Source organism: Colossoma macropomum, unplaced genomic scaffold (assembly GCF_904425465.1).
Source record: "Colossoma macropomum unplaced genomic scaffold, Colossoma_macropomum, whole genome shotgun sequence".
Taxonomy (NCBI): Eukaryota; Metazoa; Chordata; class Actinopteri; order Characiformes; family Serrasalmidae; genus Colossoma; species Colossoma macropomum.
The window spans coordinates 29389769-29408472 of NW_023494785.1; the positions used below are offsets into that span (position 1 = coordinate 29389769).

Below are 18704 nucleotides of genomic sequence, written 5' to 3' on the forward strand. Positions count from 1 at the left end.
GAATTGTTCAATAAATTAAATTTCATTCAAATTATTCAGAAAGTTTTCCACTGACTCAGTGTATGGTGGAGGACATGCCACTACATAAGACATAGAAACACAGTTCTCTTACACCTGAGCTTGTATCAGTAATACGTTAGACAAGTTTGGTGTTAAATACAAACAGAAAAGATGTTTCTTCAACGGTTCTTTAGTAAAGGCAATTGCTCTATTTAGAACCATCTGCATGCTTATATAATTCTATATAGGACCAAAAAGGGTACTATATATATTGTTAACATTGTTATGTCAAGGTTCTGACAATAGAGCAACCCTTTTGGTGCTTTCCCTTTTCAAAGAGGTTCTATATAGAACCAAATGCAACACATTCTCCATCAAGCTGAAGAACCAATTTACCATGCAACCAGGTTGTTATAGCTTGTTGGTCCATGTCAAGGTTTTCCCTAATACATGGAGAAATATTACTATGGGAAAATCATTACTCTGTTTTTAGATTACATGTTAATCTTTTTGTTAGTAGAAAGTGATCATGATTAGGGAAATTTGGTGTTCCTATATTGTTGTTTCACCACATCACGATTTCCCAGACAGGGAGTCCTGGACTAAACAGCATTCTGAGGAAGACACATTAATTGCTTTTTCCTTATAATGGGTTTAATGGAGAAAAAAAAATAAATGAGCACTTTATGTTTACATTACCGCTTCATTATTTCATCAGTCATACACTATATGGCCAAAAGTTTGTGTGTGATGTTGGGTTATCAGTTCTGGATTACAAACTGCACTACAACTCATCCCAAAGGTGATGGATGGAGCTCCATCACTACAGAGAACACTGCTCCACAGTCCAGTGTTGGAGGGCTTTATAGCCCTCTAGCCTATGCTTGGCAACGGTCATGGTGACCTTAGACTCATGTGCAGCTGCTCCAGAGCACCCCGTTCTATTGGCAATGTTTTTCTATACCAGCTGTGTGCGGATTTGAACCTGTGTCAGCAGTGGACGCGCCTTAAAGCAGCTGAATTCACTAACAATGAGGGGAGTCCACAAACATTTGGACAGATAGCCTATAGTGTATGAGAGATCTGGAGATTGTAGGTCGCTGTTTTAGTACATTAAGCCACGCTAAGCTTTTATTTCACGTTAAGCGTTTTATAAAGCCCCCGATAGCCTATACATAATCCGTTAGTGTTCTATAGCACGATGATTGGATTTATAGCCGAGCTTGGATCAGTCAAATCTCCTTTTGCCCGGTCAGTATGGTGCTCTACGGACCGTGGGCCCGGTCGTGTTCTCTCATTAAGCGGAACAGTAGATGGATATCTACTCAGAGGCGACACAGTCTGTTTTAGTCAGTGTTTTTATCTCCTTCCAATTCGATCCGCCTGACATGTAATTCTGGGCACATAATCAGCCAGTAGGCGAAGCTTATAGGGCACTAAGCTGCGGCATGTCCCCATTCGCCCGCAAACGGAGAGAGAGAGAGAGATAGATAAAGAGAGAGAGAGAGAGAGAGAGAGAGAGAGAGAGAGAGAGAGAGAGAGAGAGTGTCTGACTCGAAGGCGACACACAGTGAAGTGTCCTCAGGAGGGAACACCGGCGGATTTTCTTCCTGGACTCTCCACAGACAGACGGGCAGCTCCGCTGAGATGTGGGATCAGGTTGTGTCGTCTCCCTATGTGAAGTATGGCGCAGTCCTCTCGCTGACAGCAGGCTGTAAGTCCCCTTTAGCTCTCTTTTTTGTCTCGGTCCCTCGTTGTAGCCCAGTTGACACCAAGCAGCTGCTCTGGCTTCTCGGCTTCTTATTCGAATTTTCCGTTCCACCTTAAATGGTACAGGAGCCGTAGTCCGGCGCCTATAGCTGGCTGAATGTAGCTGCAGCAGTGTTTAAGGTGGAACGGAAAATTCGAATAAGAAGCCGAAATCCGCTTCGCTTTGCTTGTTGACCAGCAAATGAAAACGAGACGGTGACTGGCGGGAAATGTTGATGAATTTGCCAGTTCTCCTAGTTTTCGCCATACATTCATGAGGACCCTGACAGAGTAACATCATGTAGTTCCAGTATTATATAACAGCACTTGGCTACAAACTACGTAATGTGACTTAGACAGTCTGAGGAAGGAGGACATTTCAGAGAAGAACTGTTCACTCCATAAGCGGGCTTAGGTAGAGGTAGTAACCTCAGTCACCACAGTCAGGAAAATCGATACAAAACACAATGAATTCAGTTCATTTCTATGTTGTTCGACCCAGACAAGCTGCCTGGCCGAAATACAAGATATGCCTTAAAATCGTTCAAATAAGTCATTTGTGAGAAAAGGTTGTGCCAAACGTGATTAGTTTTTTTTAAACCAATAAAGCAGAACAGCGTTCAGCATGATAAAATTAAAATATTGTATTTGACATCTGTATCGTGTTTTTAATAGTTCTGCACATAAAAATATAACTGGATGATATAGACTTCTCACCTTTTTTACTTAATAGTGACTGTGTTGAAACTAACCCCGCCGTGTGGAGGCTGCGTTTTAGCTTAGCTTCCTCTTGCTGTGAGATAAATAAGCTTCAATTTGGTTGTATATTACAAGCACAGACAGGGTGATTAAATTTAGTCACTTACACACAACTCACACAGTAAAAAAATCGATAAGTTTGCCTACTTTCATGGTACAAAACTGATTTTTGGTCAGTCTCATAAAATGTCTTTTTATGATTTTTTTTGTCATATTATTATTATTATTATTATTATTAGTATTAATAATAATAATATACAGACAGGTGTTAGAGCCTTAGAGCCTTAAAAACCAGTAGCAGAACTTTAATATCTATCCTAAATGAAACAGGTAGCAATTGCAGCTTTTTGAAAATGGGAGTGATATGAGCTCCTTTTGTTAGTTAGGATTTGTGCTGTTGCATTTTGTACGTGTTGTTGAGGATGGATTGTTTTCTTAGAAAGCCAGGTAAAAAGAGCATTACAGTAATCAACTCTGCTTGTTACAAATGCATGAACAAGTTTCTCTGTGTATCTTTTAATTACTTTAGTGAATTTTACATATGGGACAAAACAGAGCTCAGAATCTAACATTACACCCAGGTTTCATACTCAAGGTTTGGTATACAAAGCTATACCATAAAGCTTCTCACAAAGCAGCTTTCTCTGAGTTTTAGCACCAAGCTATGAAAATTGATATAATGTTTTCTAATAACATCACATAGAGGTAACATGTACAAAAAAAAGGCAAAGGCCCTAAAACTGAACCTTGTGGGATTCCACAGGAAATGTAATTTTTTTTGATGAATGATTTCTCAGTGAAGAAGAACTAAATATGATTTAAACCATTCTAAAACTAAATTATGTTCCTGAGAAACCTACCTAGTATTCTAGACATTGGATTAAAACCTTGTGATCAATGGTATCAGAAGCTGCACTAAGATCCAATAAGACCAAAATAGAGGGACATCAGCGCTAAGCCTGAGGTCATTGACGACACGAACCAATGTCTCAGTACTACGGTTAGAACAAAAACCTGAGTGAAATTTCTCATATGACTTGTTTGATATTAGATAAACATTTAATTGTTTAAAACAATTAAACTTCAAGTTTATTTTGAAAATTCATTGTAAACTCTTCACACATTTTAGAAGATAAATCACCATAAGACACACTAACAAAATACTAGCAGAAAACAGGGTTCTTTAGTTGGTCTACAGTGAAAAAGGACTTTGGTATTGTCTTTGTCTTTATTCATTTCACTAGAGAGGTATGACTGGATATTTTCATACCATTAATGTAGGTCGTCTTTGAGAATATCATAATGCACCTGCAGTTTAGTTTTCCAACATAGGTGCTCTGATTTACGACAGTTCCTCTTAAGCTAGTGTATTTCCTCATTGATCCACAGAGTTTTATGAGTATGTGAGTTTTTCTTCCATTTTGACTGGTGCAAGAATGTCAAGAGCTTCCTTTAATCTAGCATTTAGATTGGAGACCATATCATTGCAGGAGAAACATTTGTAAACCTCTGAACAGTTTCTCAGTCAGTGTAATGTTTTTTTTAAATAATTTTCAGGGACTTTTTCCTTACTTTGATATAGACTTAGAATAGAAAAGATCTGATATGAAAACTTCAGAAATCAGGGACACATTTTTGTTTAAACCTTTACTCATTACCAGATCCAGGGTGTGACCTAGTATATCATCCCTAAGAACCACTCAAAAAGGCTCAAGATTTTCTCACAGCAACAGCAGCTGTAGTATTGGGATAATATTCGTATTAGATACTAACGTTAACATAACAATGATGATTATAATAACAATAGGCATTATAATGAGTAATATTGTATTATTATAATGGCATATTATACATACAGCTAAAAAGGAAGAACATAAACAATAAGCATAAATAAGTAAATGAAGCAAATACAGCAAAAAGAGACCAAATGTACATTCTACTTAAATCTGTTTAATTATGTAGTAATTAATATTTAATTATATAATTAATTATATTCTATCAATTATAGTTAAACTGCATAGAAATAAAAATATAGATCTGTATTAGGATTGAGGTGTGAAACTTAGATATTGAACTTACATTTGACATTCAGCATTCACGGTGGGACTGTGGTGTAGCTGTGTCAGTTAACAGTGCTGTGCTGTGAACAGTATTTCCGTCTCTCACACAGGCCTTATTTTGGTGCGGAAATGGATAGCTGGCGGTACGTGCAAAAGTAAAGCTCGCCTTGATGGAAAGACAGTGTTGATTACCGGAGCCAACACTGGCATCGGAAAGGAAACAGCACGGGATCTGGCTCGCAGAGGTATGACACATCATTCAGAGCTGCTACTCATGCCAAGCTGTCGTGCTGCTCTGTGCTATGAGTGGTGTGTGAATTTAAGGGGCTCGGGTGGTGATGGCCTGTCGGGACCTGACAAGGGCTGAGAAGGCTGCGGAGGAGATTCAGCGAACCACAGGAAACGGGAATGTGGTCATCCGACACCTGAACCTGGCCTCTCTTTATTCTGTTCGTGAGTTTGCCAAAGACTTCTTAGCCACAGAAGAACGACTTGACATCCTTATCAACAATGCAGGTAAAGGCTATCATCTACCAAGACCTTTCTGTGTGGATAATAAGGAGGGGGGTGTGGAGCATCCAGCTATAGCATATGTTTGGAAAACACTACAAAAATGAATTTAGTGAGTATTAGCATAAAATGTAGCTTGAGTTAGGGCTGTTCTATTCCAGAAATTTTGGAGTTGACTACAATTTCGTTTCCAAGTGACAGGAATTGATGGAGTCGATGCCACACTATAATCTTGATTCCAAAACATAGAGAAATAGAGAACGACATCTGGCAAAAATGACAAATTCAATATTAATTATATTTGTCCTTAGCAAGGAGTTTTGGAGCACTAATGCTAGCTAAATTTACTTAGCTGACTAGTAGGGGGCTGCCTATGTTGTCCTTGATTCTCCTCTGTTAGCAGTACTTCAGGTTGGTAGATGTTTTGGCACCGGCAATATTGATTTCTATAATTTTTTTGTTATGAATATTCAATTTTACTTTGTTTTCCATTTTGTCTAAAGTAAAATGGAGCTGAATTATCAATGTAAGTAAAATGTAATACCAAGGAGCAGAGCATCTAATCAGCACCAAAGATCAAATAAGCAGTGCTAATCCGAGTTATAATAAAATAGCCATTTTTAAGTATTTATAATTATTATTATGAATCTTTAAAGAAACATTGCACTGTGTTTACTGTAATAGGTGTTATGATGTGTCCTAAGTGGATCACAGAGGATGGCTACGAGACACAGCTGGCAGTCAATCATTTGGGCCACTTTCTGCTCACCAATCTCCTGTTGGATTTGCTTAAGAGCTCCACCCCCAGTCGTGTGGTGACTGTGTCCAGCATTGCACATGTTGGCGGTAATCTTCTTTTGATTGCAAATCAGCAAATCCAAGATTCTTGACAGATCTGTTTCTAGGTCAGACTAGTATTAAATGCAATTCTACAATTTCAAATAACTGTGAATAATACAGAGATTCCTTGATGAATATAAATAATTTTACTAACCCAATTCCAAAAAAAGTTGCAAGTTAGTAAAATGCAAATAAAAACAGAAAAAGCAATTTGTTGTTTTTTGTAAATATACACATTTTCTGAAATTGATGCCTGAAACTAGTTCCAAAACTAGCATGAGTTTATGAGCAAAGATTGGTTAAAGTTTAACAAAAATACCACAGCAAAAAATACAACAGTTTAAAAAAGATGTTCCTCAGCAAGTGACTGCAAGGATTTTAGGTATTTCGCCCTCTATCAACAAAAGATTCAGGGAATCCAGAGAAATATTCTGTGCATATAAGCCAAGGCAGAAAACAACAACTGAATGTCCATGACCTTTGATCTCTCAAACGGGACTGCATTAAAAACTGGCATTATTCTGTGATGGATTTCACCACATGGGCTCGGGAATACTTTAACAAACTGCTGTCATAAATACTGTCCGTCACTCATATACAACTACAAATTAAGACTGTATTATGCACAGTGAAAGCCATTTTTCAACAATGTCCAGAAAAGCTGCCGATTTCTCTGGGCTTGAGCTCATCTGAGATGTACTGATGCTCAGTGGAAATATTTCAGATTGTTGATGGAAATAATGGCTGTTGTGTTCTCGGGGCCAAAGAAGAAAAAGACTAGGTTCTTCTGGAAGAAAAAGATCTGAATTGTTACTGGTGTAAAGTTCAAAAGCCAGGGTCTATTATGATTTGGGGAAATTTGGTGATATTAGCTCTGTGAAAGGAGCAACATGTACTGCCTTCTAGATGATGTCTTTTTCAGGGACATCCACGCTTATTTCAGCATAACAGCAGGCCACATTCTGCACATGTTACAACAGCATGGCTGCATAATGAGAGAGCGCAAGTGCTAGACTGACCTGCCTGCAGTCCAGAACTGTCTCCCATTGAAAACATGAGTTGCATTATTAAGCTCAAAATACAACAGCAAAGCGAAAGCAAAGGCCCTGTACAGTTGCACAACTGAAGACAAGTGTAACAGGAGAATGGTAAAAATGTATGCTTTCAAAACTGGATCAATTGGTCTCTTCAGTCTTATCTACACCTCAGATTATTAGGTGTTGGTGAAAGGAAAGGTGATGTAACACAGTGGTAAACATGCTCCTGTCCCAACTATTTTATGGAACATAGTGCAGGCTTCGCAATGAAAAACAATGAATTCATAATGTATAACACAGATTATTGTATGTTTGTACAATTTTCCATTTAATACAGGTCAAACAGAATTTGCCAATTACTGCTTTCTGTTTTTATTAGCATTTCACATACTGTTCAAACTCTTTTGGAATTGGGTTTGTACTTTATTCCCTGTAAGTGACACTTTCTAAGCACACTGCAATCTTTGAATCTGTTTTTATGCAGGAAAGATTGAATTTGATGATCTGTTTTTTGACAAGAGGCCATACAACTCTCTGGTCAGCTACAAACAGAGCAAGCTGGCTAATGTGCTGTTCTCCAGGGAACTTGGTCGTCGGATGAGAGGTAAAATGCAGCTATTGATCTGAACAAATAATGGGTTAATTATGAGGATTCATTTTGCAAGTCACATAAAGTAACAGCATATTTCTTTGTTTGCTCCGTGGTGGGTTCCAAAGGTACTGGGGTGACGTCTTATAGCCTGCACCCTGGAGTGATCCGCACAGAGCTGGGCCGCCATGTGGAGTCTTGGCACCCGCTGCTGAAGACTGTACTCTCTCTCCCTTGCATCCTGCTAATGAAAACACCCTGGCAGGGTGCACAGACATCCATCTACTGCGCTGTGACTGAGGGCCTAGAGAGCAAATCTGGCTGCTACTTCAGGTAGGTTTAGTAGCATTAGTCACATCTATTAGTAGCAAATAGTCTAGTATTATTAACCAAGTTGCAGTTATTAACCATCTATTATCAAGTTGCAACTGTCAATAACAAAAGCATGTTGTAATTTTATGTTAATTATTTCTCACACGTAACTCACTGATACAAGGGGTGAAATAATAAATATTTGTGTTAGGATAAATTTGATTTGAATTTGCTAAAAAAATATTGTATGTAGTCTTGTTTTGCACAGAGAAAATTGAATGTAAATGCTAGGACTGTCACAATTATAATTGCCTTATAGCAATGATTTGAAGTGATCTCAGTTACTTAGCTGTAACAATCATATTGGTGTATATGAGATGCATCTTATTGATGTATCTCCAAAATAGTAACTTTACAGGAAATGTTAAAAACATTCTTAACCTTTTTTAACTCCTTGGGACCACTGGTGGTTCCAAAACGTACTTCGTCATATTCTTCATAACTTTCATATTTCATAAGCTACATTTAAAAGGTGGGTGTCATATGAGAACTGTAACTGTCTTCTTTCCAGTCAAATAGATGGGTAATGTAATTTTAAACCCTTATAATAAAAGAAGCTGAACTCACAATTTTTTTTTCTACTGAAAGTTGATCCATTTTCCACAAATCTGAGCTATAAACTGGATCCCAGATGGTGTCTCTATAAAAAAACACAAAGTGAAAAGAATGAAAGTTTTGGCTTTCAGCAGTAAATTGTAAGCATATAGCAATATGTGTATGATCATAAAACACATTTTCTGTTAATTTGAGGGGAGCTTTTACATGTACATTAATTTCATGCAGTTACTGAATAATTTGCCTTATGATTTGGGCATGTAAATTCAGATGGAACAACAAAAAATAAACCCTTGTAATGGAAGTTAATATGACAAGATTTTTTTCCAAGTAATTTTGGACCGTTTTTGTTGGACTATTCATCATGAAATTTTAACACAAGGCAAGGGGTTCAAATTCTGCAAAAAAGAAAAAAAAGACAAAAATGGAAGGTTTTTGTGTGACGTTTTTGTGGTTTTTATGTTTCCGCTGCAGCAAACAGAATGTGTATTGAGTTAGTTTTATCAGTTCGGTTGATGCAAATATAGGCAAATAAAAGAAAGCAGAAAGAAGCATTCACTGAGACATGTCATGGGTCTTAGGAAAGCAACAAAAGTTCTAACGTCTGACGAGGTTTGTTCCAAAATCTAGACTGCTGATTGGCTGTCTGAACTACATTTTGCACACATGTTATTATTACGCTTCTTGATTAGTCTGCAGTCTGTTGTGGTCGACAAATATAACCACTTCAAGCACAAAATAGCAATATCCAACCTTACTTCTGACTGGTGCTGTAACATGTTTAGAGGGCCGCAATGAGTAGTATTTGTTTATTTGAGCTGGAGCTGTGTCTGACGTTGGTTGGGAGCTACTAAGTATTGACAGCTAGAAAGCAAGATCTGAAAGCTAATCAGCTAATTTGGTCACTTTTGGCTCGTACTTTAATACCTGCATAAAAAAAAGAATAAATTGTTAATCACAATTATTTATGTGACAATTGTCAGCTAAAATGTAATGACTGTGACAGTCCTAGTGTAATTCATTATGTAAATGTAATTAACTATGTACAATTACAGTTAACCTATATAAATACATTTAAATAATAATGTAATGTGAATCAAATGTTGTTTTGTACAGTGACTGTGTTGAGAGGGAGCCGGCTCCAGAGAGTAAAGACGATGAAGTGGCCCGGAGACTGTGGGAGGAGAGTGCTCGGCTGGTGGGTTTGACTAAAGAACGGTAGTCTCTGCATCGGCAGCCTTGTGCTCCACAAAGATGGATGGATCTGATGCGCTTTCACTATGGAATGGAATCTGATGGGTACCACCGTCGCACATTAGTATCCAGAAACCTAACAGCAGTTAAACTGCCTCGTGTTTAGTGACGAGCAGTTTTATTTGTCCCCTAAATCCCCTGTACCTAACAGGGCTGTTTGCTACATTTAAGACACTTTCACTCAATGAGGCCAAGTTAGCTACATTCTGACTAAATGGATGTTGGAGGTGTTTTTGATCTTCCACTGCTGAGGTATGTCATTTGCTTTTGGCTGCGTCAGTGAAAGTGACAGGGCTTGTATTTAAAATAGCTGCGTTGCTACCTAAAAAGGCCAAACTGACCATGTTTCAGCTGCAATCCAAGTGCAGCTTAAAGAGTGATGCATTCCTTTATCACCCCTGCTGTGTGTCACACTCTTAACGCTTCTCCTCGTGGTTATGGCTGCAGCAAACATGCTTCCAAGCGTTGGCGTGAGAGATCCGAAAATAGGAGGACAACTCAAGTCACAGAAGTACTTGCGTCACCAGGGAAACTAGCATGATGCCCATTTATTCACGAAAATGTACTAATCTCAGGAATTAATGTTATCCTTGACCAACTTGATATCTGAGCTTTTAAAAAAAGGGCTGTTTTGCACTCTGTTGGTTAAAGAAGAAAAGGTTATTACTGAAATCGGAGGCTGTCTACTTACTGCACTGTATGTTTATCTGCAATATGGCATCTCACTTTTTTTACATGTTCATGAGCTGCTGTGCACAGTCCACACAGTTACATGTGTAGCCATCACTGCTTTCTCAGATGAGTGCTTTAAAACCCATCTGAACTCATATAATGGATATTAGCGGCGGAGGAAGAAGAAACTTTATGTAATAACATTGTGATAACATTGTAATTACTCTATTAAACATGATAAAAATGAAAACATCTATTTGAATTATTATACTTATACTTAAAAAAAATTAAAACTGCATATGAAGAGTCATTACTACATGCAGTATCTCATTTGTAACATTTGTGGTTATAAAAAGTTTTTGAAAAGAATAACAGCTGACGTATAATGGAAAATGCATTTTTATTTCTCTAATAAAGGTGGTATTGATCATAATTTAGCATTGATATTATTGATATACGTAAAGCCCACTCAGCAATGTCAAGAAAATTCATGAAAGTGGTCTGTAATGCATTTTTGAAACCCTTATGTTTAACCTACACCAGTAGAACCCAGTCTGACACAGGTGATTTGATGACAGCCACTAAACCTTGCAATTAATAGATGATTTAACTCAGGTGTGTTTGAGAAGGAAGATCACCTTCTGGCTCCCCAGGAGCATTTCAGCAGATTTGATGGTGAAATTGCACCAAGCAGTCATTTGAAACTGAAAGAGTACTTTACAATTCTTGATATATTTCATGTCAAAACAGGCTTTACTAGTACTAGTTATTCATTTTTCTACATCAGGAAACAAGAACATTTTTACACATTTTTACAATCACACAGAAGCCTCAATAACTAAATATAATTTCTGCTTTTTTCAGTGTTTAGTGTGTTTATTAGCCTACTTTTCACCTTCCATTGCTTTCAGTTTTTAAAGAAATCTGCTGGGATATTTTTTCACACCTCGAAAGTTCAGTCTTAGGCATTGGTTGCATTTTCTACTTCTCACAATCCAAGAAATCACAAACATATTCAGTACTGTTGAGGTCTGGACTCTGGGGTGGTCAGTCCATTGTTGTGAGAACACCAGCAGCTTCTTTGCTTGATTTACTTTTCTCAGTAACGACTGCTTGACAGATGCACATCCTTTCAGACTCACAGTGTTGAGTTGTCTTCTCACAGTGGAAGGATGGACAGAAACATTTGTGGATTTTCTTTTTAGATCTGAACCAGGAGTGAAAGCTTTATATATTGTTTATATATATATATATATATCAGGTAGTTTTGGTGGTCTAACAGGTCTTGAAAGGTTACTACGAGTTATATCTTCTCTGTATCTTTCAATAATTTTTGGAAAGAACTTTTTTGCTTATTTTCCTTTGACTTTCCTTATGCAAGGCAATTGTCTTCTGTCTAATTGCATCAGAAATATCTCCTTACTAAATTGTACTTGATGTCCTTTTAGACTATAAAATGAAGGTGGTCTCTGACTTCTGCACAGTACTACACATAATCAAGAAAAGTTAATGTACTTTAAAATGAAATACATGCAGTGTGGGACCTTTGTGCATAATTTAAAGCATCAAAAATACAGAACTTTTTAAACTTAAAAACATATTTAACTGTAATAACATTATAAAAAGAAAGTATCTGCATAAGAGCTGCATCTAGAAGTAACATTACACAAGTTGACAAGATTTCATGGTTGGAGAGTAAACAATTTTATAAATGAGCAAAAAATGTTCTGTTAGTTTCACCAATTCACAAATTGTCTACAGCGGACTATTTTCATAGCACTGTTCTTACTCTCTGAAATATGAGCAATCTGTTGACAATATTGTGGCTTATTTGAGATTTTGGTACATTCTATGTGCCGAAGATTGTAGAAACCTGTTTATCCAACATTTCTTCTAAAGGGTATTAATGAAGACTTTGTCTCAGTTTGCTGGGGGCTTTATTCCCCTCTAACTGAAGCTTGGCATTGGGCATGGTGACTTTAGGCTCACATGCTGTTGCTGTAGAGTTTCCCATTCTATTGGCAATGCTTTTCTATACAGCTGTATATATTATATATTTTATATATTACATGCAGTGTAGCTTACTGTGGCTTATGCTGTTGGATTTTACACAGAGTGTAAGTGCACCAATTCAGGAATTCCCAGGAGGCAGTGCTAAACACAAGGGACATGGAGTGAGATGTTTGTGAACACTAGATGGCAGCAGAGTAAGACTGTAAAGACTGAACTCATTCCTAAAAAGGGTCTGGATTGTTGTTGTTGAAGTTTTGGCCAGGTTTCAACTCAGACAAGGAAGTTATACTTTCCAAAATGTTTTCATTTTCTTCAAAAAAATTTTGTTTTAATTGAATATACAGTGGGGTTCAAACATCTGAATCCACTAGAGAAAATGCTTCTATTTTGCATTCCTTTATAATATAATACAAAATATTTCATTACAAAGTATGTTATCATCATAATAATATCAGTGTAAAGTATAACCAGTGAAATGAAAAAAAAAATTACTATTTGGTGGCATGTCCTCCTTTGGCTTTATTGACACTGTGCTCTTGTGCTGGCATGGTCTCCACAAGTTTGTGCAAAGCCTCTGATGAGTAGATCAAATCCATCTGAGAGTCGTCTGAACATGAGCTTCAATAGAAGACAAAAAATCTGACCTTTTTGTGACAAAGGCCTTAAAGGGGAATTCCACCAATGTTATAAAATTTCTGCATAATTCAGTGGTTTAGATGTAAACAAAGTCATTCAGCATGTTTTGATTTGAAATGATTCATTATGGAGAAACTTACCAACTCTGATATCTTTACAGTGATGGTGATAAGATGTCTACAAAGCATATAATGGCATTTTATTTACTCTCCAATTGACCAGTAAACCTACACATGTTTGGAGTTTATTTATGTTATGTTGATAATAGAAAAATAGTAACAAATATTTTTCTTCCAGGCTATTTTACCTTACAGTACCCTGCATGTCCTTCTACCTCATGAATGAATTTAAAAATGCTTTCTGTGATGTACCTTTTAGAGGCAGTAAACTCTTCAGACGTCTGGTTCCTATCACCACCACTGTGAACAATTCTGACTTTCTCTAGAACAGAGCATTTCACATCAATCCACTCTGAACTGAGAAAAATCTGTGGAATTCCCCTTTTTGCTCCCCAGTTTGCAAATTTGCTTAAATTTGAATAATGACCTAGAAATAATGCAGAATATTAAATAATACTGCATTTTACTAACAAACTTTTTGGTTTAAATAAAAAACAAAAATTATATAATTCACTTTGAACAATCTGTTTTAATACTAATTACGTACACATGATAATTTGTAACTATAATAAACCAACTTTTACTACTTTTGTGAAATGTTGATGCATTTGGTTTACTGATTTTTACGATTTGTGTTATTTACAGCCTCTAAATCTGACCTTAATCATGACACTGTTAAAGCACGTGGCTCACACAGGTGAGCTGTCATAGTCTGTTAGTCAATAGCTGTTGTGAATAGAAGCGCTTTGGATTGTGTTTCTTACTCTCTTCACAAAGCATACAAAAACTCCATATGTGATTACATCATTGTGGTTAATTTGGTGTTGCTATTTTTTGCTGTTTCCCAAAAATAACAGCAATGATTAAAACAGGAGCACATTTTTTATTTGTTTCAGATAATCATGTTCACTGTGTGCTAGACATCTGTTATGAACCTAAGGAAGAGAGATAGCCGTCACATAGAGAAGAATTTAGTTAAAATGTGCGTTAGTGACCATTATTCCATTATTCACAGGCTCTGACATAAACAGGACATGCGACACCCTCTGAAGTTGCAGAAGCATTAGCTTGTATTTTATGGCCAATATTGCACTTCTTACTCAAACAGACTTGAGTCTGTCTCGTTCCATTCAGGAGCTTTGGAAGGGTCGTGCCCGATCAATGAGCCGTCTGTACATGCAGTCCCACAGGAGACGATGGTCAGACCGCCTTCTGTCTTCATGCAGACAGCAGTGCATTGACTCTGAAATCTGTGTGGTTTCTTGTCTGCAGACCTTTTACCCACCATCTATTAGGCACAAGAGACACCAGATAATGCACTATGAATCCTCGACTGCCATGACTGCCACACAGTATGCAAGTGTTCATCGTTTTAATATTAGTAGTCTGTGTTCATAATGCAATGCATAATGAAAAACTGTCAACAGTTGACAATAATTTTCCATTTGGATAGTTTTTAATTTACAGAAACCTTTATTAGTATGCTGCTGTGGTAGATATTCTGCAGTGTATTCCATGGACGTGTAAAGCACATATTTTTGCTATCAGAAACAACACCACATTTTTGTGTTTTTTTAAAAGTTAACATTGTAAGGTAAATGGACTAATAGAAATGCTCCAAAAAATTACTTGGAAAAAATCTTGTTCTATTAAAGCTACACTATATATTTTTGACCTTGATATGGTAAGCAATAACAATCTTAACAAATAAGTGTAAATACCTTATATACCTAGAAGTACAATATTTGACATGACTTATATTGGTATAGTTGTTGAACTCAGTGAATAGTCATTCTATAACATTTACTTCTTGCCAACCCTGCTGGGGGAGCAAGCCTCTGAACCACCTACAGAGGTTTGGTTTCTGAACTTCTCACCTTTTTAACTGCTCTCAAGATTGCATGTCTGAACATAGTAGGTTTGAATTTATTAGCTTCGTGATTAGATGTTTTACCATGTCTGCTTCTGAGTGTAAAACACGTTGAATAAAATATGAAATGAGGTACACTATATGGCCAAAGATTTGTGGACATCTGACCATCACACCTAGATGAGTTTGTTGGACATCCCATTCCAAAACAATGGGCATTAATATTTAGTTGACCCCGTTTGTGGATATAACAGCCTCCACTTTTCTAAGAAGATTTTCCACAAGATGTTGGAGTTTGTCTATGGGAATTTGTGCCCATTCAGTCAAAAGAGCATTTGACAGGCACTGATCTTGGACAAAAAGGCATAATCATTGTTCTAATTCATTCCAAAGATGTTCAGTGGGGTTGGAGTCAGGGAGAAGAAAGCACAGAACTTGAGAGAGAGAATGCCATTTGAGTAGGCAGATGGTGTGTGGCTCTGTGCAGGCCACTTGAGTTCCTCCACACCAAACTCAGACCATTATCTTTCCTCCACCATTTTACTGTTGGCACTATGTATTCCATTAGGTAGTATTCTCCATGTAAGGATGTACAACATGGTCCAAAAAACTTCCACAAAATCTGACCTCTGACATTTAAATGACTTCAGACGCCACAGTAGTGCACACACAGCATATTTTATGTTTTTTTCTACTGACTCAGTAATAGTATTTCTTAATTTTAGCCAAAAAAATTGCATAGTGCAGCTTAAATTCCATTCAAAGTTAAGAAAGTTTTACTTCTCTGCTTAATATAGCATTTTGGAGATGCAAAGTTTTGTGGTGCAAGTGACAACATGCAAACTCATGATTTTTATGCTAAGTTGGTATTTATGTGCTTTCACATGACATCACATCATCGCACATGTGACATGGATTGAATTGCTTATGACTCATATAACACGGATAATGAGTAAAACGCATTAGTAATAGGGCAGCTCATTCTTCATAATGTAATCCCATTTAATTTTAACTTTTGTTTAAAAGGTGGTAAATCGGTTACTGCCTTCACAAATACAATGTAAAGTAACAATATGCTGTATTGCAGGAAAAGATGAGAGTAATTAAATAGACAAGGAATTTGTTTCTTTTACTCATGACAATCTGATGCCACAATGGAATCAGTTAGCGCACTTGTGACACAAAAACAGACTTTATGAAGTCAGTGGGCTCCCCGTTTGTTGACTCTTGGGGTTAATGTTGTGCGTGACCCCTGTAAATGGCTCTTGATGAGGCGATTGGGAGGTTTTGTGGGGAATTGAGCTTTGAAACGAAGTCGAAAGCCAAATCTCCCAGAGCTTCTGTGTAGATTGCTCTGGGGACTGAGATGCCACAATAATTGCTGACCTGCTCAGTTGACTTGGCTGTTGTGGGGCCCATTAAACTAGCCATTAACAGCCTCTCTGAGAATTTGATTTAGCTTAACTGCCCTGTTTTTCTGGGCAACAGTGTGTCAGAGCAGGAATGAGGAATGCAGCATGCTGAATGGTAATGGTGCATTGCTAGGAATGGGCCTTAACTGCTCAGCTCCGGTCTGATTTTCAGTCTCAGAGGGAGAGCGTCCTCTGTGCAACTACTTTGAATGAATTCCTGACAAAGTCATTCACCTTCTTAAAATGTCAGCGGGGCATCCAAACTGAAAGCAGGAAACCCTTGTCTTAGTATTCTGTTATTAATCTTAGGACCTGCTATTCAGTAACTCCTTTGAAATAATGTGTGTTATAATATGTGAAGTGTGATTATGTGAGTGAGGAAATTGTGCTTTGTAGAACTATAAGTACCTGTAGATACCAAAGACCACCATGAGTACCAGGAGTGTAGTTCATTCATGTACACACTTAAAAAGATGGTTCTTCAAGGGTTCTTTAGTAAAGAAAATGGTTTTATCTAGAACCATGAACACCCAAAGAACTCTTTGCATGATTAAAGTGTTCTTTGCATCATGAAAGCATTCTTCAGATTAATGCCGAACCCTTTTGGTGCTATATAGAACCCTTTTCAAAAGGTTCTAAATGGAACCATATACAATAGATTCTCTATCAATCTGAAGAAACCTTTTATGATGCAAAGAACCCTTTAAATATGCAAAGAGTTTTTTGAGTGTTCATGGTTCTAGATAGAACCATTTTCTTTACTAAAGAACCTCTGAAGAACCCTTTTTTTAAAGAGTGTAATATATAATATTATATAATGTTGCTGTTGGATCAAAACCTCATATCTCCAAAAAAGTAACTTTGCAGTAAAGTAAAAAAGTAACTCTAGGTCACAGCATAAACATCAGCTAGTATTTTCAAATTATTAATACAAAGTTTTGCCCTGATAGCAACAATAAAAATGTCTAACGAACAAATCCAATACCATTAGAGACAAGGTGCTTTACTGTCCTAATGAGATTTGAGATGTGGCTGTAAAAACTCATACATATTGTAAAGAAGGGGAGACAGCCCTGGTCTAAATTTACACTGTAGTTCTTCTGGTCTAATCTTGACACCCTATTCATGATTTATGATTTCCTTCCAGAGAGATGCGGTGTAACACTAGCATATACACTGACCACAACTCAGTGCCTTAACTACATGCCTATTTCCAAAAAAGTTGGAAGACTTTGCAAAATGCAAATAAAAACAGAATGTAATGATGTGTAAATCATATTTTTGTTTGTTTGTTTAATAGAAAACACTACGAAGACAACATATCAAATGTTGAAACTGAGAAATGTTATTTTTGAAAAATATATGATTGATATAGTTTTTAGAATATGGTTCCACTACAGAATCACATCTGTGCCTGAGGACGCGAAGATCACAGCCAGCCAATATAGGTTTTTAGCCCTTTCCCTTGTTTGCAGAGTTTTCTCTGGATTCTCTGAATCTTGTAATGATATTATATACTGTAAATGATGAAAATGATGAAGTTCTTTGCTGTTTGACATTAAGAAACGTTATTCTTGAATTGTTGCACTGATCGTGCAGTCTTTCACCGTGTTGTGAACCCCTCCTCGTCTTTACTTCTGAAAGACTCAGCCGCTCTGGGATGATTTATTTGTACACAATCATGTTACTGACCTGTTGCCAATTTGTTTTTTTAGTCTTACACAACTTTGCCAGTTTTTTGTTGCCCCTGTCACAGCTTTTTTGAAGCATGTTGCTGGCATCAAATTCAAAATGGGCAAATATAAAATATATATATATATAGAAAAAGATCTCTTTGTACTCTTTGTGTTCTCTTTGTACTATCTTTAATTAAATATGGGGTTTAAATGATTTGCACACCATTGATTTCTGTTTTTATTTACATTCTGCACAGCGTCCCAACTTTTTTGGAAACGGAGTTGTAAGATCTTATGAGCTAACCCCCCCATTTGAAAAATGTAAACTAGAGTAGTAGAGTTACCAACTTGTGAAATTTTTCTGTGGCCCCCTTAGTGCCCCCCTGTGGCCCCCTAATTTGAGAACTGCTGCTTTTCATAAATGGTTCTGTGTAGCACCAAAACGTGTTCCGCGTTGTGTTGATTGACCCCTCTGTGCCTGACCATCAGTAGTTACACCACGGTGACCCCTGTTCTGCTAATATGTACTACAGTTCAGGAAGATGAGGCCTACAGACTGAAATTGTCTCTAAATCAGTAAA

At 37.1% G+C, this 18704-nt stretch overlaps 1 protein-coding gene across 1 annotated transcript; it reads left to right on the forward strand.

Moving 5' to 3' along the window:
- The first annotated feature begins 997 nt into the window (after nt 1-997).
- Nucleotides 998-10633, forward strand: LOC118821489 (retinol dehydrogenase 13). The gene is made up of 7 exons (XM_036590141.1): nt 998-1714; nt 4679-4813; nt 4893-5084; nt 5763-5924; nt 7440-7559; nt 7673-7877; nt 9588-10633. The coding sequence occupies exons 1-7, from the start codon at nt 1648-1650 to the stop codon at nt 9691-9693; spliced, it is 987 nt and encodes a 328-aa protein (XP_036446034.1). The 5' UTR covers nt 998-1647; the 3' UTR covers nt 9694-10633.
- The last annotated feature ends 8071 nt before the right edge of the window (nt 10634-18704 follow it).

Coding starts and splice junctions, on each gene's coding strand:
- LOC118821489 (XM_036590141.1), top strand. CDS start 1,648: ATGTGGGATCAGGTTGTGTCGTCTCCCTATGTGAAGTATGGCGCAGTC. Junction 1,715..4,678: donor CCTCTCGCTGACAGCAGGCT/GTAAGTCCCCTT, acceptor TCTCTCACACAG/GCCTTATTTTGGTGCGGAAA. Junction 5,925..7,439: donor CAGCATTGCACATGTTGGCG/GTAATCTTCTTT, acceptor GTTTTTATGCAG/GAAAGATTGAATTTGATGAT.